Source organism: Typopeltis vanoorti, chromosome 19 (genome assembly GCF_054136105.1).
Source record: "Typopeltis vanoorti isolate ZY-2024b chromosome 19, IOZ_Tvanoo_1.0, whole genome shotgun sequence".
NCBI lineage: Eukaryota > Metazoa > Arthropoda > Arachnida > Uropygi > Thelyphonidae > Typopeltis > Typopeltis vanoorti.
Window position 1 is genome coordinate 83,443,379 of NC_143567.1, and position 18,135 is coordinate 83,461,513.

At 36.5% G+C, this 18,135-nt stretch overlaps 1 protein-coding gene across 1 annotated transcript in view; it reads left to right on the top strand.

The window, feature by feature from the left end:
- LOC150096303 (calcium/calmodulin-dependent protein kinase type II alpha chain-like) overlaps positions 1 to 17,703 on the top strand; it is a 736,535-nt gene extending 718,832 nt beyond the window's left edge. The window contains exons 19-20 of the mRNA XM_090409027.1: positions 17,471 to 17,585; positions 17,682 to 17,703. Of these exons, the coding sequence (XP_090265153.1) occupies positions 17,471 to 17,585; positions 17,682 to 17,703 (137 nt within the window). The remainder of the gene's footprint in view (positions 1 to 17,470; positions 17,586 to 17,681) is intronic.
- Positions 17,704 to 18,135: the final 432 nt, after the last annotated feature.

The following is an 18,135-nucleotide window of genomic DNA, read 5'->3' on the forward strand; positions in this document are numbered from 1 at the left end:
AATTTGGTAAACAATGGTGGTATACAAAGTATACACTTGGTGGCAAAACTTTAAATGAGGTAAATTCAGGGGCCACAGTGCACAAGTTGTGAAGACATCACATCAGATAATGGCAATGATGCAGAAGATCCTAATGTGTAGAAATAAAGAGGTTATGATACCATTGTATAAGGCCTTGATCAGGCGTAATATGGATTATTGTGCACAGATTTGGTCACCAGATTTTCATGGTGACGAGCATATGATAGAAAGGATTGAGGGTTGAGAGAAGATTCACAAAGGTGGTCAGTGATCTTTGGAATGTGGAGTATGAGGAACCAATTGAGAGAATGTAAATTGCAAAGCCTTGTGAATAGGATGCTGAGATGATGACATATAAGTTAGTCAGGGGGAGAGGTTTGTTATCAGGTTAACATGGAAAACATTTTTCATAGAATGGAAGAGCATGGGAACAATTTTTTTTCCGGCTTGGTTGGCCGAATGGTTAGCTTATCTGCTCTCCAGCCAAAACGCTGCGGGTTTGAATCTTGCCATGGGCATGGATGTTTGTGATTGTCTGTGGAAATACCACTGGTGGTCGACAGTAGATGCCGTTGTTGTCATTTCGGTCAGTTGGTGATTGAATGGTGAAGACGGAGTTGGTCACCAGATTGATGACCAACCGATGAGTCCCTCATCATCATCAAATTCCTGCCATGTACCCTCAAGAGGTGTACACAATATGATAGTACTACATGAAAAAAATTACATCATTACTAACTTCCTATCTACAATTTTCCTCCAAATCAGTCTGTTACTTGTCAAGACTCCAACATTATCAGATCTTATATTTCTATCGTCTAAGGCACTTTGTACCGTATCAATCCACCTATATCTTGGTCTTCCTCTGGGTCGTTTTGCTGCCAACCTGGCAGGGAACACTTGTTTTGCTAATCTTTCTTCGCCCATTCTGTTTAAGTGACCATACCACCTGAGATTAGCTCTGCTAACGCATTCCTCGATGCTGACAATGTCAAATTCTTTCCTAATATACTCGTTTTTTATATGATATTGCCATTGATGCCATCTGTCACACCTATAATCTTTCTCAGGACTCTCATATCTGCAGTCTCTAGTCTTTGGTCAAGTGTTTTACTTCTGACCCAGCTCTCAGATCCATAAGTTAAAACTGATTTGAACACTCTCTTGTATACAGCTAATTTAGTGTTCCGATTAATTTCTCTCTTATTCCATCTGAATTTATTCAATTGACTTCCCACCATACCAACTTTACTGATTCTGTTGTCTATTTCTATATTTAATTTACCATCTTCACTAAAAATCGTGCCTAAAGTAGCTGAAATGTTTCACTTGTTCCACAGGTTCTCCATTCACAACATAGTTGACATTTTCAATGATTCTGCTTATTTTCATTGTCTTTGTCTTTTTATTGCTGACCTTCATACCATATCTATTACAACAGCTATTCAATTTAGTCAGAGAATCTTGCAGACTTGTAGCGCATTTATTTAGAAGAATATCATCTATTCTTCTAAAATATTCTTCTAGAATAGCCGCATAAAGCAAAGAGCTGACATTAACATCTCCAATTTTGATATCATGTTTAATACCACTTTCCTTCATAATGTGATCCATATAGATAATGAATAACAGAGGGGATAATGTACATCCTTGTCTCACACCAGATTTAACATTAAACCATCTTCCAGTACATCCTTCAATTCTAACTGCTGACTTACAACTCAAATAAAGATGAAGTATTGCTTGATATAATGCCCCATTGACACCATATAACTGTAGCGTATTGAATAACTTCTCTCTTGGCACCTTGTCATATGCCTTTTCCAAATCAACAAAACTTAAATACAGATCTCTGTTATATTCCCATGCTTTCTCGACTATTTGTCGTAAAGTGAAGATCTGATCCTGACAGCCTCTATTTGGCCTGAATCCAGCTCGTTCTTCACCAACCTATTCTTCCACAATTCTTCTCAACCGTTTCTCAAGTATACTTGCATAAATCTTACCAGGAACACTCAGTAGGGAAATACCTCTGTAATTCTCACATTCAGTTTTATTTCCCTTTTTATATATGGGTAATATGAGAGCCCTACTCCAATCATCGGGAATTCGTCCCTCTGTCCAGGCCTTCTGAACTATGCAGTGCAGCCACTGTAAGACTCTTCTATCACCATACTTCAGCATTTCTGGTCGAATATCATCTATTCCTGCTGCCTTTCCGCATTTCAAGCCTTTGATGACTTCAAGTATGGATATGTATTCCTGACTGCATGCCTGGTCAGTGTTTTTTACCACTGTGCTGTCATCACTGCTTGTTTCATTTAGCAATTTTTCAATGTAATTACTCCATACTTCAAGAATATCTGTTTCTCCCGTTTTCATGTCACCTTTATCATCTCTAACTCCTTTTACAGCACTCTTTCCTCCATTCCTAAGCTTCTTCAACAACCTCCAGAATATTTTGCCACCTTCTTGATATTTATTTTCTATATTCTTGCCAAAGTCCTCCCATGACTTTTGTTTAGCTAGTTTTACACAGTGTTTAGCATTCTTGCATTTGTCTCTGTATACTCTAAGAGCACAAGCTGACTTATTTGAAGGAACTTTTGGTATGCTTTCTTCTTTTCCTTCACTGCCTCTTTAACTTCCTGTGTCCACCAAGGAGTTCTGATTTTTTTATCCTTGCAGACAACCTCACCACATGCCTCTCTGGCAGAATCAATCAATGTTTTCTTCAGGGTTTGCCAGTGAATCTCCAAGGTTTGATTCCTGTTCTCAAACTCTTTCGTTTTTTCTTCCATAAGCTTTGTATATTTTAGCCTGCAGTTCATGTGCGAGAGCTGCTCAACTTTTATTCGCTTTAAAACTTTCTTAAATGTTATTCTTTTCGATACAAAATTCAATTTTATCCTACTCAAGACTAAATAGTGATCACTTCCAATTTCAAATCCTCTGTACGCTCTAGTGTCCTGCACCAGGGAGAAAACATCACTATCAACAATAACATAGTCAATGAGACTTTTCTTATTCCTAGCCTCTTCTCTCCATGTGAATTTGTGCACGTTTTTGTGTTGGAACATAGTGTTAGTAATAACCAGTCCATGTCCTGAGCAGAAATCAACCGATATTTGCCATTATTATTAGCTTTGCTCTTTTCTCCAAATTTTCCCAAAATATTTTTGTATGTCTCACAATCATTTCCTACTCTGCTATTTAGATCCCCAACAAGGACCAACTTTTCCTTTTTCATTGTGTCAGTTGCTTTTTGTAAAGCCTCAAAAAATTCCTCCACTTCTACCTTAGTAGAACCTTCTGTGGGACCATAGGCACAAATAAGTCTCATTGTCCAGTTCCCCATTCTCATATTTGCCCACATTACTCTACTTGAGACTGACTGCCATTCAAGAAGATTAGCCTCGTATTTTGTGTTGAATACTATGGCTACTCCTTCTTTTCCTTGATTGTCATTGCCTGAATATAACATTTTGTATTTATTGATCAGAAAGATCTCACCAGTTTTTGTCTTTTTTTGTTGCAGTCACTCCTATTACGTCGATCTGGTACTTATCTAATTCATCAGCTAACTCCATTTCTTTGCCATTCAGGCTTCTTATGTTGATAGTACCAATCTTTAACTCTGGTGATGTTGAGTTGGGGTTTGTTTTCAGATTTGTTCCAGTAGCTGACTTTTCGCTGTTCACCCTGGTTCCCTGGCGAAAACAACGGGGGCCTTGTTTAACCGGGCGACGCCCCAGCCGGCATGAAATTTTGTCATGTTGTACCATTATTTTTTATTTTGGTTTAACCAATAAGAATACAATTTGGTCGGCTAAATCCCAAATTGCCAGCCCCTCCTCGTTCGTTCAGTATCCAAGAAGATACCTAACAGGGTGCACCACGAGAAGGTGACGATTGGACATTAGGTTAGAAGCCCTGGTCGGTTCTCCGCATTCCTTTAAAGACTATGTGGAGGTCTCCTCTCAGTTATACAGCTTTGACCCTTAAGCATCCTCTCGATGAGTCCCTGGAGGTGTCAAATAATAATAATAATAATTTCTGGAAACTGTATAAGGAGGGTGTGAGCAAGAGAGTGAGGAGCAGGTTCTTTACATGGAGAGTGAGTTAGTGATTTGAATGCATTGTTTGAGTGTGTTGTGAATGTAGACACATTGAATCAGTTTAACGCATTTGGTTGAGGTTTGTGTTTGATAGCGTGTACCTCTCATGATGAGTCTCTTACTTCATGGAGGTAAAATGTTAATAATAATAAATGCTTCTCTTCTTCCTAACGAAGCATAGTTCTTGAGAATATCCTTGCAACCTTCCACCTTTCATGAAGAATATCAGTAGATTCCTTCTTTTCTAACTCCTGGAAATACACAAACAGCTAGAGAGACTGCAACATCTCATGTGTATAATTGGTATTTTCAAAAAAAAAAAAAAAAAAAAAAAATGTTTAGAATAAGTTTATGTTCATTACAAAATTAATCTAGCATATTATGTAACATGCTTAAAATTGGGCTTAATTTCTTTAGTAATTATTTTGAAATATGCACTCTATGTGCTTTTAATATGATATGACTAATGGAGCATTCAAGCAGAAGAAGGTTTTTGATTAGGTGCCTAACAAACTATTCATCAATATTTAAAATAAAGTATTGCTGTATTATTTCAAAATGTATTTTTATGTTGTCCATCTTGAAAGGATGATATTGAAGATTATTCTACACTATATTTTGACTTTCAGACTAAATAAATAAATCCATGTTAAAGAAACCTTTAAATGAACAGTTTTATTATTATTATGTGACACCTCCAAACAGTCCAAAGACTCATAGAGGGAGGACACCTACTCTACAACTCTCCGTCTCCACCACTCAATTCACCAACTACGGTGAATCCCAACTACCATCATCATCATCTACACCAGCACCATCTACTGCTCACCACCACTAGTATTTTCACAGACAATCACAAACATCCATATCCATGGCGGCATTCGAACCTGCAGCCTTTTGGCTGGAGAGCGGATACGCTAACCACTCAGCCAACCAGGCTGGCATTGTGTATTCCATTTGTAGAGTTCATTTAACTATCCAGTTTGACTTCACAAATCCTGAAATAACTTATTATTTTGGATTTTTTGGTAGTTTCAGAAACTGAAAGTGTGTGATATACTATATGTTATCACTGTATTACCACATTCACACTCTGCTGGGTCCTGCACATGTTGCATGACAGGCAGGAACTTATTGATGTTCATCATCTCCCTTCCACATTGAGCTGGCACAGTTTTACAGATTCTCCAATATATATGGCATTTCAGTTTTGGATTTTTTTTTTTTTTTTTTTTTTCAGCGGAATTTTTGTATAAAATTAATTTGTGAACTGTATCAATGGAATAAAAAATTCCAAAAGTAATGTTATTTTATTTCAAATCATTAAAAAATAAAATAAAAGCTATTTTAAAAATGTTAAGCATTATGTAAAAATGGTTTAGTTTCTACACCTATTAATATATGTAGGAATGCCTAACAATATTATGATTTTATGAGTATATCATCATGCATTATCCACAAAAACAATAGAAGAAAACGAAGCAACAGTCATTACAGTCCTTCCCAACCCCTTAACTCCAGTAATACTAGAGCACCATGCATATGAATCACTGTGACCACTTATATTTTCTTCCACTGAAGATGTGTTTTTTTTTAATTAAATAATTTTTAATTTTTATTTTAGTCAGTTTTATTAAAGTTAATCTTAAATTTTAATTAATTAAATAGTTTTTACAAATGCCAAAAATAAGGGAGGGAATGAATCACTGAAATGGTTTCAGTAATTGAGATTCCCCAAAATCATTGGAATAAATGAAACATGGCTGAATAAAGATGATACTGTCAAGGGAATAGAAATGGAAGGATATGGTATTTTTCACAAGGATAGAAAGGACAAGAAGGGAGGGAGGGGGAGTGCTGCTGATGATAGCAGGGGAATTAAGTCCACATAAGGTAGACGTGAAAAAGGGCAATAATGGCAGTGCTTACGAAGCAGTGTGGTGTAACGTTGGAGGGTGAGAGGAAGACATATTTAGTTGGATGTTGCTATAGGCTTGGGAATGTGAAGGGTGGTGATGAAGAAATGTATAAACAACTTGAATTAGTGAACAAAGGAAGGGTTATTATTATGGTTGATTTTAATTATGGCGGTATAGATTGGAATGAAGAGATAGCATTTGGGAATAAGGAAAATGAATTCTCAAGTTCTTGAGAGATAACTATCTCAGGCAGCATGCAAAGGAGGGCACACAAGGATTGAGAGTTCTGGATCTGATCATTTCATCAGAGGATGTAATTGTGAGAAAAGGTTTCACACTTTCCTTCAGTTAGTGAAACTGATCATGAAGGGATCACCTGGGTTGTTGCTAGTCATATGCAGATTGTGAGGAAAGGATATAAGTGGAATTATAAGGCTGGTGATTACAAGCTTAGAAGACAGCTTGGAGCTATAGCATGGAACGAGGAGTTAAGCAGTAAGGAAATAAATGCTGCTTGGGAAATGACAAAGAAATTCATAACAACATTGCTGTGTGAATTTATTCTGAATGCCAAAAGGCTGAATAAAGTGGGTGTAAAATGGATGAATGTGGAGCTTATGCATGAAATCTGGAAGAAAAAGATACTTTGGAGGCAGTACAAGATGAATAATGGTAATAATCAGTTATATGAAGAGTATAAAGAAAAAGCCAGCAGAGTTGACTCGGTTAGTAAGGAAAACAAAAGCTCAGAAATTGGCAGAACAGGTGAAGAAGAGTTTTTTTTTAGATATGTGGCAAGTAGAAGGAGAATGATCATTATTAAGATTATGTTAATGGATGAGAGTGGTAGAACGGTAGCTGCTGCAGAAGACATTGTCGAGGTATTCAATGATCAGTTTATAAGGGTGTTCCATCCTGATCAGGGTGGAATCATGAAGAACTTAAGGATAGAGGACATAGGAGAGGATGGCTTAATTGAGAGGGAGCAGAAGTATTTGAGGAAATAAGTAAACAATGTCATTAAGGTGAGGGAAGTGAAAGGAGGGTAAATTTGTTCCACTGCATAAAGGTGGTGATAAGACTGTAGCTTTAAATTATAGGCCAAACTGTATATCTGGAGTTGTAGTGTGATGGTACTGGAGAGATTGGTGAGAAGTAGGATACAGAAATGGGTTGATAGCAGCAGTGTGATTATCAGGATGGGTTTGTTAAGGGGAGATCAAGATGTTTCATTAATTATGTACTATAACAAGGCGACAAACACCTTGTACAGCGGAGATGCATATACAGTGGTGTACTTGGATTTTGCAAAAGCTTTTGATAGACTGCCACATGACAAGCTGGTGAATAAATTTTAACAGATGGGGTTGAATGACTGACTTCTGAGTTGTATCAGGAACTGACTGTCAGATAGGTATCAGAAAGTTGTATATTGGGATGTGGTATCCTGAAAGAGAAAGGTCACTAGTGGTATACTGCAGGGTTAGTTTTGGGATCACTGTTGTTCAATTTGTATGTTAATGATATTGGGATGTGTCTAACTAGTGATATGCAGCTGTTTGCAGATGATGCAAAACTGGGGAAGGGCAATGCAGGGTCAAGCGGATGTTATGGCCTAACAAAGGGACTTGAATAGATTCCATCAATGGGCAGATAAGTGGAACTGCAGTTCAATGTTGATATGTGTAAGGTTTGAGATTTGGTAAGCAATGATAGAATACAAAGTATACACTTAGTGAGGAAACTTTAAAGGAGGTAGAGGAGATGAGAGTTATAGGAGTGATGGTTGACAAGTACCTGAAATTCAGGGGCCACATTTCACAAGTTGTGAAGACGTCACATTGGATAACGACAATGATGCAGATGACCCTGACATGCAGAAATAGAGAGATTATGATGTTGATGCCATTGTATAAGGCCTTCATATGGTTTATTTTGTACATAGATTTGGTCGCTAGGTTTTCTTGGTGGCAAGGATATGTTGGAAATGGTCAAGAGAAGATGGTCAGTGGTCTCTAATGTAAGTTGCAGAGTCTTGTGAATAGGAGGAACAGGAGGAGATATGATTGAGACATATAAGCTAGTCAAGAGTTGTTATCATGTTGACATGGAAGAGATTTTTCATAGAATGGGAGAGAGGACTAGAACAAGAGGCCATTGCTGGAAACTGTATAAGGAAGGTGTGAGCAGACTAGTGAGGATCAGGTTCTTTGCATGGAGAGTGGTTGGTGAGTGAATTGCTTTGTCTGAGTGTGTTGTCAATGTAGACACATTGGATTAGTTTAAAACACAGTTAGATTTGCATTGTGTGTACCTCCCATTAAGAGTCTCTGACTCCATGGAGGTCAGATGTTAATAATAACAAATTTCATATTGAGAAATAGGTAGGTTGTGGAGTCAATGGATAAAAAAAAAATGAGTGTTTTATTTAATCAATAAATTTATTGAACTTGCAATGACTTTTTGTCATTGCAAGTTCAATATATACCGGTTGTGAGTATTGCACCGGTTGTGCAAAAGTTAAAAAGAGAGGTAGCATTTCTGTTCCTTTCTACCCTACAATCATTATGCAAAAAAAAAAATGCACACCGTTTGTTATTTTTATAAAATAATCATATACTTTCTCTGATATTATTTACAAAGAAAATTATAAATCCTGTAATATATCTTATAAGTAATTCTCTATTAAATAAAGTCATTGACATAACAAGTTTTGATATGCAGATTTTGCATACACTTCACAGTTTCTCATTTCCACCATTTTTTTTTTTCTTTACAAAGGATAAAAGAGAGAGATAGAGAGATTAATGAATTATGAAGCCATTTCTTGGTAATAAACTTCGAAAATTCTTAGAATAAATTTCCCTTATCAGTTATTAGGATGTTGTTTGTACTTTATGTGCAGTGCACCCTCTGTTCAAAAAGAAACCGAACTTTTGATAGAAAATAAAACACTGGCCAATTATAATTATTCAAATCATTTATTTCAATCAATATACTCTCCCTCAGCTTCGATACAGCGTTTGGCACAGTCAATTAATTTGTTAAATGAGTTTTTTTATATCGGTTTTTAGGATACTGTTGAGGGTCGCAGTTACTGCCGCTTGAACATTTTCAATGGTGTTGTATCGCTTTCCTTTCATCAGCAAATGAAGTCGGGGGAAGAGAAAGAAGTCACAGGGTGCTAAATCAGGTGAAAACGGCAAGTGATCTAACACACAAACTTGGTTTTTGCTCAAAAAATGTCTCGCAATGTTCGAACGATGAGATGGTGCATTATCGTGCAAAAGTGATCAGCTGCCTGCATCACGATATTCATGCTGTACGCGACGAATTCTCGCTATCAATCGCTTCAAAACTTGGGAGTAAAATTCACTATTGACCATTTGGCTAGGCAGAATGAATTCTTTGTGGATAATGCCCTTGAAATCGTGGAAACAAAGCAGCATTGTCTTTACTTTTGACTTCTCCAAACGACTTTTTTTCAGATGCCCCTCTTCTGGTGGTCTCCACTCATCACTCTGACGCTTTGTTTTGGGCTCATACTCAAAACACCACGTTTCGTCACCAGTGACGATCGTTTCAAGGAAGTTTGAGGCCTTACGAGCAGTTTTAATGAGGTATTGAATTGCAGTGTTCAATTCGATACTTTTTTGGTTGTCGGTTAACTGGGGAACAAATCATGAATTCAATTTACGAAGGCCCAAACTCTTGGTCAAAATATTGTGCACAGTTGATTTTGGAATCCCCAATTCATCTTCAATCAATCTTACAGATGATTTCGGTTTTTCTTTGATGAAATCATGCAATTTTAGGATGTTAACTTTGCTCAGTCCAGTTTTTGGAAGGCTTGACTTTTCATCGTCCTGAAGTGTCTCATGACCACTTTGAAATCACTTAAACCACTCTTAAACTTGAGTATTGGATAAGCATTCATCACCGTATGTTTTTTTTTTTTAAGCATTTGATGCGTTTCGGTAAAACTTTTACCAAGTTTAACACAAAAGTCAATCGCATCTCTCTGTAACTCATTTTCCGACCGTTTGTCAAAACACACTTTCACTCCTGGCACTATAACTCGGCTTTTAATGAAACAAATGCCATAAACAGTTGACACAACACTAATAATGGTTGCCGCTTTCGACAACAAAAAAGATACAACAGGTGGCGCCACTAGTTTCTTCTATTCTTGAAAAGTTTGGTTTTTTTTTTTGGACAGAGGGTGTAGTAAAACTTCTACTTTTTTTTATTGTGCAAGTGTGTGTGTGGTTGGGGGTGACGTATTGGTGTTGAATGAGTGTTATTTTCTGTCAATATTTTTTTTAGAAAACAAAAATAAAAGGGAAAGATAAATTCAAAAATAAAGAAATAAATATACATGACAAGCACAAGAATTTGTATGATAGATATGCTCAATAAGCATCTGGTCAACACACTCATTTTGTGGTGTGCCCAGATAAATCATGTGGTCATTGTAAGTGCCTCCATAGCGCAATTGGAAGAATGAAGGTACGTCTCACCCTTTGACTGGAAAAGGTCTGAGTTCGATTCTTATCGTGACTGAGGAATCTTTATAAGGAAATTTTTCAATTGAAGTTGAGTTAGCTGATTTCATACAGAGGTAGGAAGGTCTTTTCTCATGGAAACTTGGGTTTTTCATCTGCATACAGACAAATCGGCCTTCAGAACACATGCAATTTACAGACAAAAATTCTATTGGTGGTGTTGGTGTAGATGATAATAATGGTGGTTTAGTGGATGTTAGGGCCGGTTTTATCATTAGGCAAACCTAGGCAATCGCCTAGGGATGCTAAGACTTCAGGGCTCATGTTTGTGTCAGTATGACAAAATATATATAGAGAGAGATAATGTATAGGGGCGACAAAATTTTCTTGCCTAGGGCAGTGGTGGCAAACCTTTTTATGTCTGCATGCCAAAAATTTACAAATCAAGTTGCTGACGTGCCGCGAACGTCAGTAACTAATTAATGCAACACTAATTAATTAACATTAATACAAAATTATTTGCAGAATTTTATTGAGACAAGTTTAAAAATTAACATAGAATTTCATAAAAATGAACTCATAATTTGATATACACATTGTCGTATACAAATCAATATCAACCTTTTATTAATTTATCTTCGCCGGCAAAGATTGGTCGATTGGTAGAGCCTCTGCTACTAATGGCTCACAAAAAGTTAAGAAAGTTTGAGCGTGGTTAGTAGTTGGAAGGAGCCAATTGTTCGATGCTATTGGCACACTCCCTCGATGAGTCTTTGGACTTCCTGCAGGTGTATAATAATAATAATCTATATCAATTTATTAATGAGATTTTTGCTGTTATTCATTAGATGCCAAATGCTTTATATCAGGTTCATATTTTGTCACTTTTAGTAATACACATGCGGAACTAGATTCATGAGTCATTCTATTTCTTAAACTGTCTTTTATAAAATTCATTTCAAAAAATAATGACTCACAAGCATATGTAGAGGAGAAAATTGATAATATAGCCATCTCTAGCTTTTTTAAACACCAAAAGGTTTCAGGAATGTCATTCCAAGTTCTCAATATTTCCTCTTCTGCATTCTTTTTAATTGTGCTCAATAATCGATCATTTTCCATTATTTCTAAGTCATTTCTCAAATCGCTTTTATTTCCATTTAGAACTAGATTGTAATCGATTAGTTGCATTTCTATATCTTCCAAATTCAGCCACTCAAAAATCTCCAAATTGAGTTTATCTGTTGATGTTGTGTCCGGATGTAAAATAAATTTTGATGTCTCTGCAAATTGCCTGAACTGCGTAAATCCTGAAGAAAATTTGTTGATTATCGACTGAATCACTGTAGAAAACTCTTTTGTCAATTTAACTTGATCTGTTTTTTCATGGGATTCTAGATCTGCAAAGAATTGTTTTGTATTTGGAAAATATCGGAAGGTATTGGAAATAACACCACGATTAAAAATTGCTAATTTAGCTTCGAATGCTTTGATTATATCAAACATGACAATAATTGTCTTGTTAACACCTTGCAGTTTAACATTTAATTCATTTAAATGTAAACACAAATCAGTAAAAAACATTAATTTTGAAAGCCATTCGACGTTCATTAATTGATTGTATTTTTCAATGATTTTCTCATTATGTAAAAAAAGTCTGATTTCATCTAAACACTCAACAAATCTTTGAAGAACTTTCCCACGATTTAACCATCGGACGTTGTTGTACATAAGTAAACCATTCTACACAGAGTTTACCTCACTTAATAATTCTATAAATTTTTGTTTATTTAAAGCACGTGCCGATATAAAATTGACCAATTTTGTTATAATACTCATAATGTCTTCCAGTGGCTCGAAATTAGCCTTTGCGCATAAAACCTGCTGATGTTTAATTCAATGAAAACCCAGAACTGAATGTCCAATACATTTAGTAAATAAATTGACTAACCCATTTTCCTCTCCAGTCATACTGTGAGCATCATCAGTAGCTACTGATACAATTTTGGAGGGATCTATACCTCTTTCAGGAAATGAATTTACAACTGCGTTGCAAATATTTATTCCTTTTGTTGTTGTTATTGATGATGTTAAACTTATCAATTTTTCTTTGATGTTATTCCCAACACAATAACGAATAAAAATTGCTAAATGAGCTGATCCAGTTATGTCAGTACTCTCATCATAACAAAGAGAAATTAAACCAGAAGATTTTATATCTGTTTTTTGCTGATGAGTTATACTTTTAGCCATTTCTATGATTCTATCTTTCACCTTGTTTCTAGCCAAAGGCATATCTTTTATTCTTTGAATAATTTTTTCCTTGTTTTCAAAATCTTCAAAGAGAACTGGTGCTCATTTTAATCATGCTTCTTTTATATATTCTCCATCACTGAAAGGTTTCCCATGTTTCGCAATTACATTTGAGGCAAAAAAAAAAAACTAGCAGCAGTTATATTTGAACGACTGCCGATAAATTTCATTAGGGTTGTTGACTGGATATTCCTATTTTTAATTGCCTGAGCAATACATTTTTTTTGTTCGTCCTTGCATGGAGTGATTTATGGTTGGTCTCATAATGCCATTTTACTGACGACGTTCTGCACACACCTGCTCCGGAAGATAAAACACATATTGCTTTATTGACTTTATTAATCATGCCATACTCTTCAGTCCACCAGCTTTGGAACTCTCTGCTGCTGGACTGTGATAATTTTCGTTTTTTATTTTCATCAGCTATGTTCGGTAGAACTGTATAAAAATAATTCACAACTTAATCAAATGCATTTTTTTTAGTTAAAAAAAAATCAACATTTATTATATGCCTAAATTAAATTATCTTTATAATTCCCATTTACAGTAGCAAAAACAAAACAGTGCACATATGCAACAATAATGCACTTGCCGCTGCTTATTTTTGCCTACTGATGCACGGTGCGAAATGCATAATGAGGGAAAGGAAAAGGGAAAGTAAGGGAATCCCTAAGGATCAGTCGTTCTCAATTCTTTTTCTGTACGACTCAATTTATATTTATTCTTACTGTATTAGAGGGCTCAGTCCCAACAAACTTACTTGTAAATACCTTTCCCATTTTTTTAAAGTTCATACATTAAACTAACATAAGTATTAATATTATATAAATTAAGTGGATATTAAATCCAACATTATTTCAAAGTCAACTACAGTAACTATAGAAATTTCGTATGAAATTTGACCAGCGAACACTTATGGGAATACACTCGCTGCCATACTATCATTTGCTCTAGCGGCTAGGGCAACTTGTAGTATGGCGGCGAGTGTATTCCCATAAGATCTCTGGTCAAATTTCGCACAAAACATGTATAGTTTCTGTAGTCGGCTTTGAAATATTATGTTGAATTTAATATCCACTTAATTTATATAATTTTGTATCGCCGATGTGAAGTCTTTTGGCTATTTATTTTAGTAAATAAGTATTAATAATTAATTATGGCATAATCATAAAAAGCATTAATACACGTAATGTATACGGTGTAGCATGTTGACAAATATAAAAGTACGCATTTAAATTAGTTATCAATCACAGGACTAATGCTACAATATAGTAGTTTCCTCAGGCCAACATCATTAAATTAACTTCTGGTAAGTTTTATTGACATATCCCATTCTGATCACCAAAGATTTATAATATTATTCAGCATAAAATTGATTATTGTATTATTAAATTGATTTTAATGATGTTGGTTTGAAAAAAAAAAAAAAAACGGTAGTGAGAAAAATATTTATGCATTGTAACTCACCATATAAGTCAGCAGAGCAGAGGAAGCAGCATAAGGATGTCGACTTATTGGCGAATGCTTACCATCGAATATAACTTGCCCTTGCATATAACTGGCACCCCTGATTTCACTTTACAAGAAAAGACATTAAAAGGTTTTGCATATATACCTCCCACACAAAAAACAACATGCCCTCTCCAACAGCCATTATATACTGTAGATGAAAGAAAAAAAATAGTTTTATTGTATCCCTGAATAAGGTACGTAGGCTTCTGCAGTCTGTGTAATATATTTCTCAACAAATAGTGCAATTAGAGACAGCTGGAATAAAAACAGTGCTAACTAATGAATCACATGTACCACTCTCACAGAAACTACCCTGTATAGGCAAGCAAAACCATATGTTGTACCGAAAACACAGTATCTAACTAAAACTATTGTCCAATTTTTCAATTACATGAAATATGTGTTTGATTGCATTTGAAATTCTCAATGTCATTATGACAGATTACAAGGCTAACTTCAAATAAAATTCTACCACGAATTGAAACATGCCATATAATGCTTGTGAGTTCCCCTTCCAGCTCAAATATAAACAAGCAGCAATAAAAATCAACCAAGGGTTTATCTTTCTGACAGAAATTCTCATTACCCGCCAGTAATGAGAATTTCTGTCGGAAAGATAAATGACATCCCGTTATGAATGTCTTAAAACTAAGAAATATATAGTGAATGTTGTTATGACAGTTGCAGATGTTATGGAATTCGGTTGAAGAGAATTAGCATTTCAACTCAAAAATTGTCGGTTCTATTTGTCTTTGGGTCGCATGATCTTTTATTAATACTGCACTAATCAGATTCATGTCTTCATAGCTGCTCTCTCCTGTAAAACAAAATTTAACTTGTACGTATTGTGACAATTAAAAATAAAGGTGGAATAATTTATAAGCATATAAAAGGATATCATATGTAAATCGTTGACGTTCCAGCAAAATTCTCAGGCATGCCACAGGTTCGTCGTCACTGGCCTAGGGGTATCAAATACTCTCGGACCAGTCCTGCTGGATGTCAATGAGCTTTGGAGGTGTCACAAAATAATAATAATAATATCATATAATTCAATGAATCAATAATAATATCATATAATTCCTACCTATTGTAATTTACTCAGCTAATTACATATACACATGGACAAAGAAATTAGTGCAGCAAGAAGGAAGCATAGGATTCAACTGAAATTTTATTGGTGTAATGATACAGGTGAGTGATGCACATGATGGCAAAAACAGAACTGAAGGACAATTATAAAGGGATCTGTGGTACGCAATCTGGTCATCAATAGCGTGTTGCACCACCTTGTGCGGCGTTACATGCTGCAATACGGTCCGGCATGGTGGCGAACAAACGCCTGATGTTGTCCTGCGGCAGACTGGCTCACATGTGTTGGACGCTGTGCTCCAAATCCCGGATATTGCGGCACGGTGGGTGCTGGCGTTTCAGCTGCTCCCAAGCATGCTCGATAGGGGACAAGTCCGGGGAGCGGGCAGGCCATGGAAGTGTCTGTACACGACGTATGCAGGCCTTGGCAACCCACACGTGTGCGGACGGGCATTATCCTGCTGGTATAGCACTTCTGGTATCTCAGCCAGGAATGGGAGAACGTTGGGCCGTAGGATGTCATCCACATACCGCTGCCCTGTCAATGCGCTACGTACCACTACAAAGGGTGATTCGCTATCATAGGCTATGGCTCCCCAGACCATAATGCCTGCAGTGTGGGAGGTGTGGTGCTCAATAGCGAGGTTGGGATTGTGTCCTTGACCCGGGGTCCTCCACACCCAGACACAATGACATCTGTCCCCAAGACAAAGCAGCAGTCATCGCTGAAGACCACACGTCACCAGTCTGTGGCATTCCACGTCGCTCTCGCCTGGCACCACTGCAAACGGAGTCTGCGATGTTGCGATGTTAATGGGAGCACATGTAAGGGGCGCTGGGATCGTAGATTTCGCCTCTGCGAGGCATCAGGAAATGGTTCGTGGGCACACAGGAGCCCCTACATCTGCCTGTATAGTGGACCCGGTCACCGTGGGATCCCTCCGTGCTTGCTGCATGATCCATCGATCCTCTCTAGCATTGGTCCTCCTGATCCGACTGGTGCTGCTCTGCCGTGTAGCAGTGCCGGAACGTGCCCACAGATCCTATCACAGTCGGACGGTATGGTCAGAACGGTTCATGTGCACGCCGACCACCCTCTGGTTTTCAGGCTGATGATCATGCCTCTGTCAAAGTCCCTAAGTTGCTTAAATCTACGTCTCTGACATCTACCCGGCATTATTGTCACTCTGTACTCTAGCTTGCGTCAGCTGGTGCTTTTCACTTTAATCGGCTATCGACTACACGCCAGCTTTATAAGGCTGCCGGTTCGTGCTTGCAGTGCCACCCCAGGGTGTGTGAGCAAGAGTAATCGCACCAAACTTGAATCATTTGCATACCACCCCACACTGTAGCTATTTGCTTAGTTTCGCCGTTGTACCATGTTTTCTTCCAGGTGCGCTAATTTCTTTGTCCGTGTGTGTATATAAACACTGTTTATTATTGATTAGTTATTTTCACGACAAATCCCCCCCTTTTTTTTTTCCCCAAATCAAGCTGATTATAAATGTGAACAGAGATTACAGGATAACATGTAATTCATTTGGCACTATAGTAATTTACTGCACCACCTAAATACCATAACTGCAAATTATTGGATATTTATTTGTTTATAACAGATCTATTTGTATGCATGCCTGTTCTTTTCCTCCTTGAAGGTGTCACGTATACACATGATTCATGTCTCATAAATATAGAATTTATCTTAATTATCAGTTATATATATATATATAGCCTGAAACCAACAAACTCTTTCTCTTTCTACAGAGATTTGGTTTGTCTGGAAATCACGTGTAATAATTTATCATATATTCACCTGATATACAAGCAGAAAGCACAAAACAATTTGTCATATCCCCCCCCCCACACACACACAATTTTTCCAGTACCCAGCATGAATGTGTTAAACAAATCATTGGAAATTTAATTAGCTTCTGTATTTGACTGTTGAAGTAACATGGTTTAAAATAAATATTCATGTAGCTCTCTTCAGTTTTAGGGAAAAATAATAAATCCTTGAATACAATGATACTTAATCCTACTGTTCATGTTCTTGGTGATGATGCAGCTTGTATTGCATATGTTCGACTAACACAGTACATGGATAAGTAAGTTTTCATTTGCTATTATGCGTAAGACATTTACTTACTTATTGTTTTAAAGTTACTATAATTATATTTGACTGCTTTTCTTTAATCTTCTAGGAATCACTCAGTATATATCTGATACCATTTCCAGCTTGATTTATATCATTGTCTGCCATACTCATAAATTTAATTATTTCAAATGCATTAATGTGAAAATCACATAATTGAAAGAAGATTTATTATGTAGTTTACTATCAGTTCAAAAGGACACTGGTTGTCAGGGACATTCACAGTCACTAAGTGACATCAGTAATTTCAGTTTGAAAATAAAAATAAGTATAAATGCTCAAAAGTGTGGGGGGGGGGGGAGAGAAAATATAGAGAAAAAATAACTTTAAAGTAATAATAACATACCTTTGTTGCTTCTTTGGTTGCTGGTTCAAAGTCCTTTTCTCTCTTTATTACTCACTTTCAAAAAATATTTTTCAGAACAGTGTCTATGGTAATTTTTATTTGCTTGTTCTAGCATTATGTCAATGAAGTTATCTGAATAGGCATTTAAAAAGGAGGA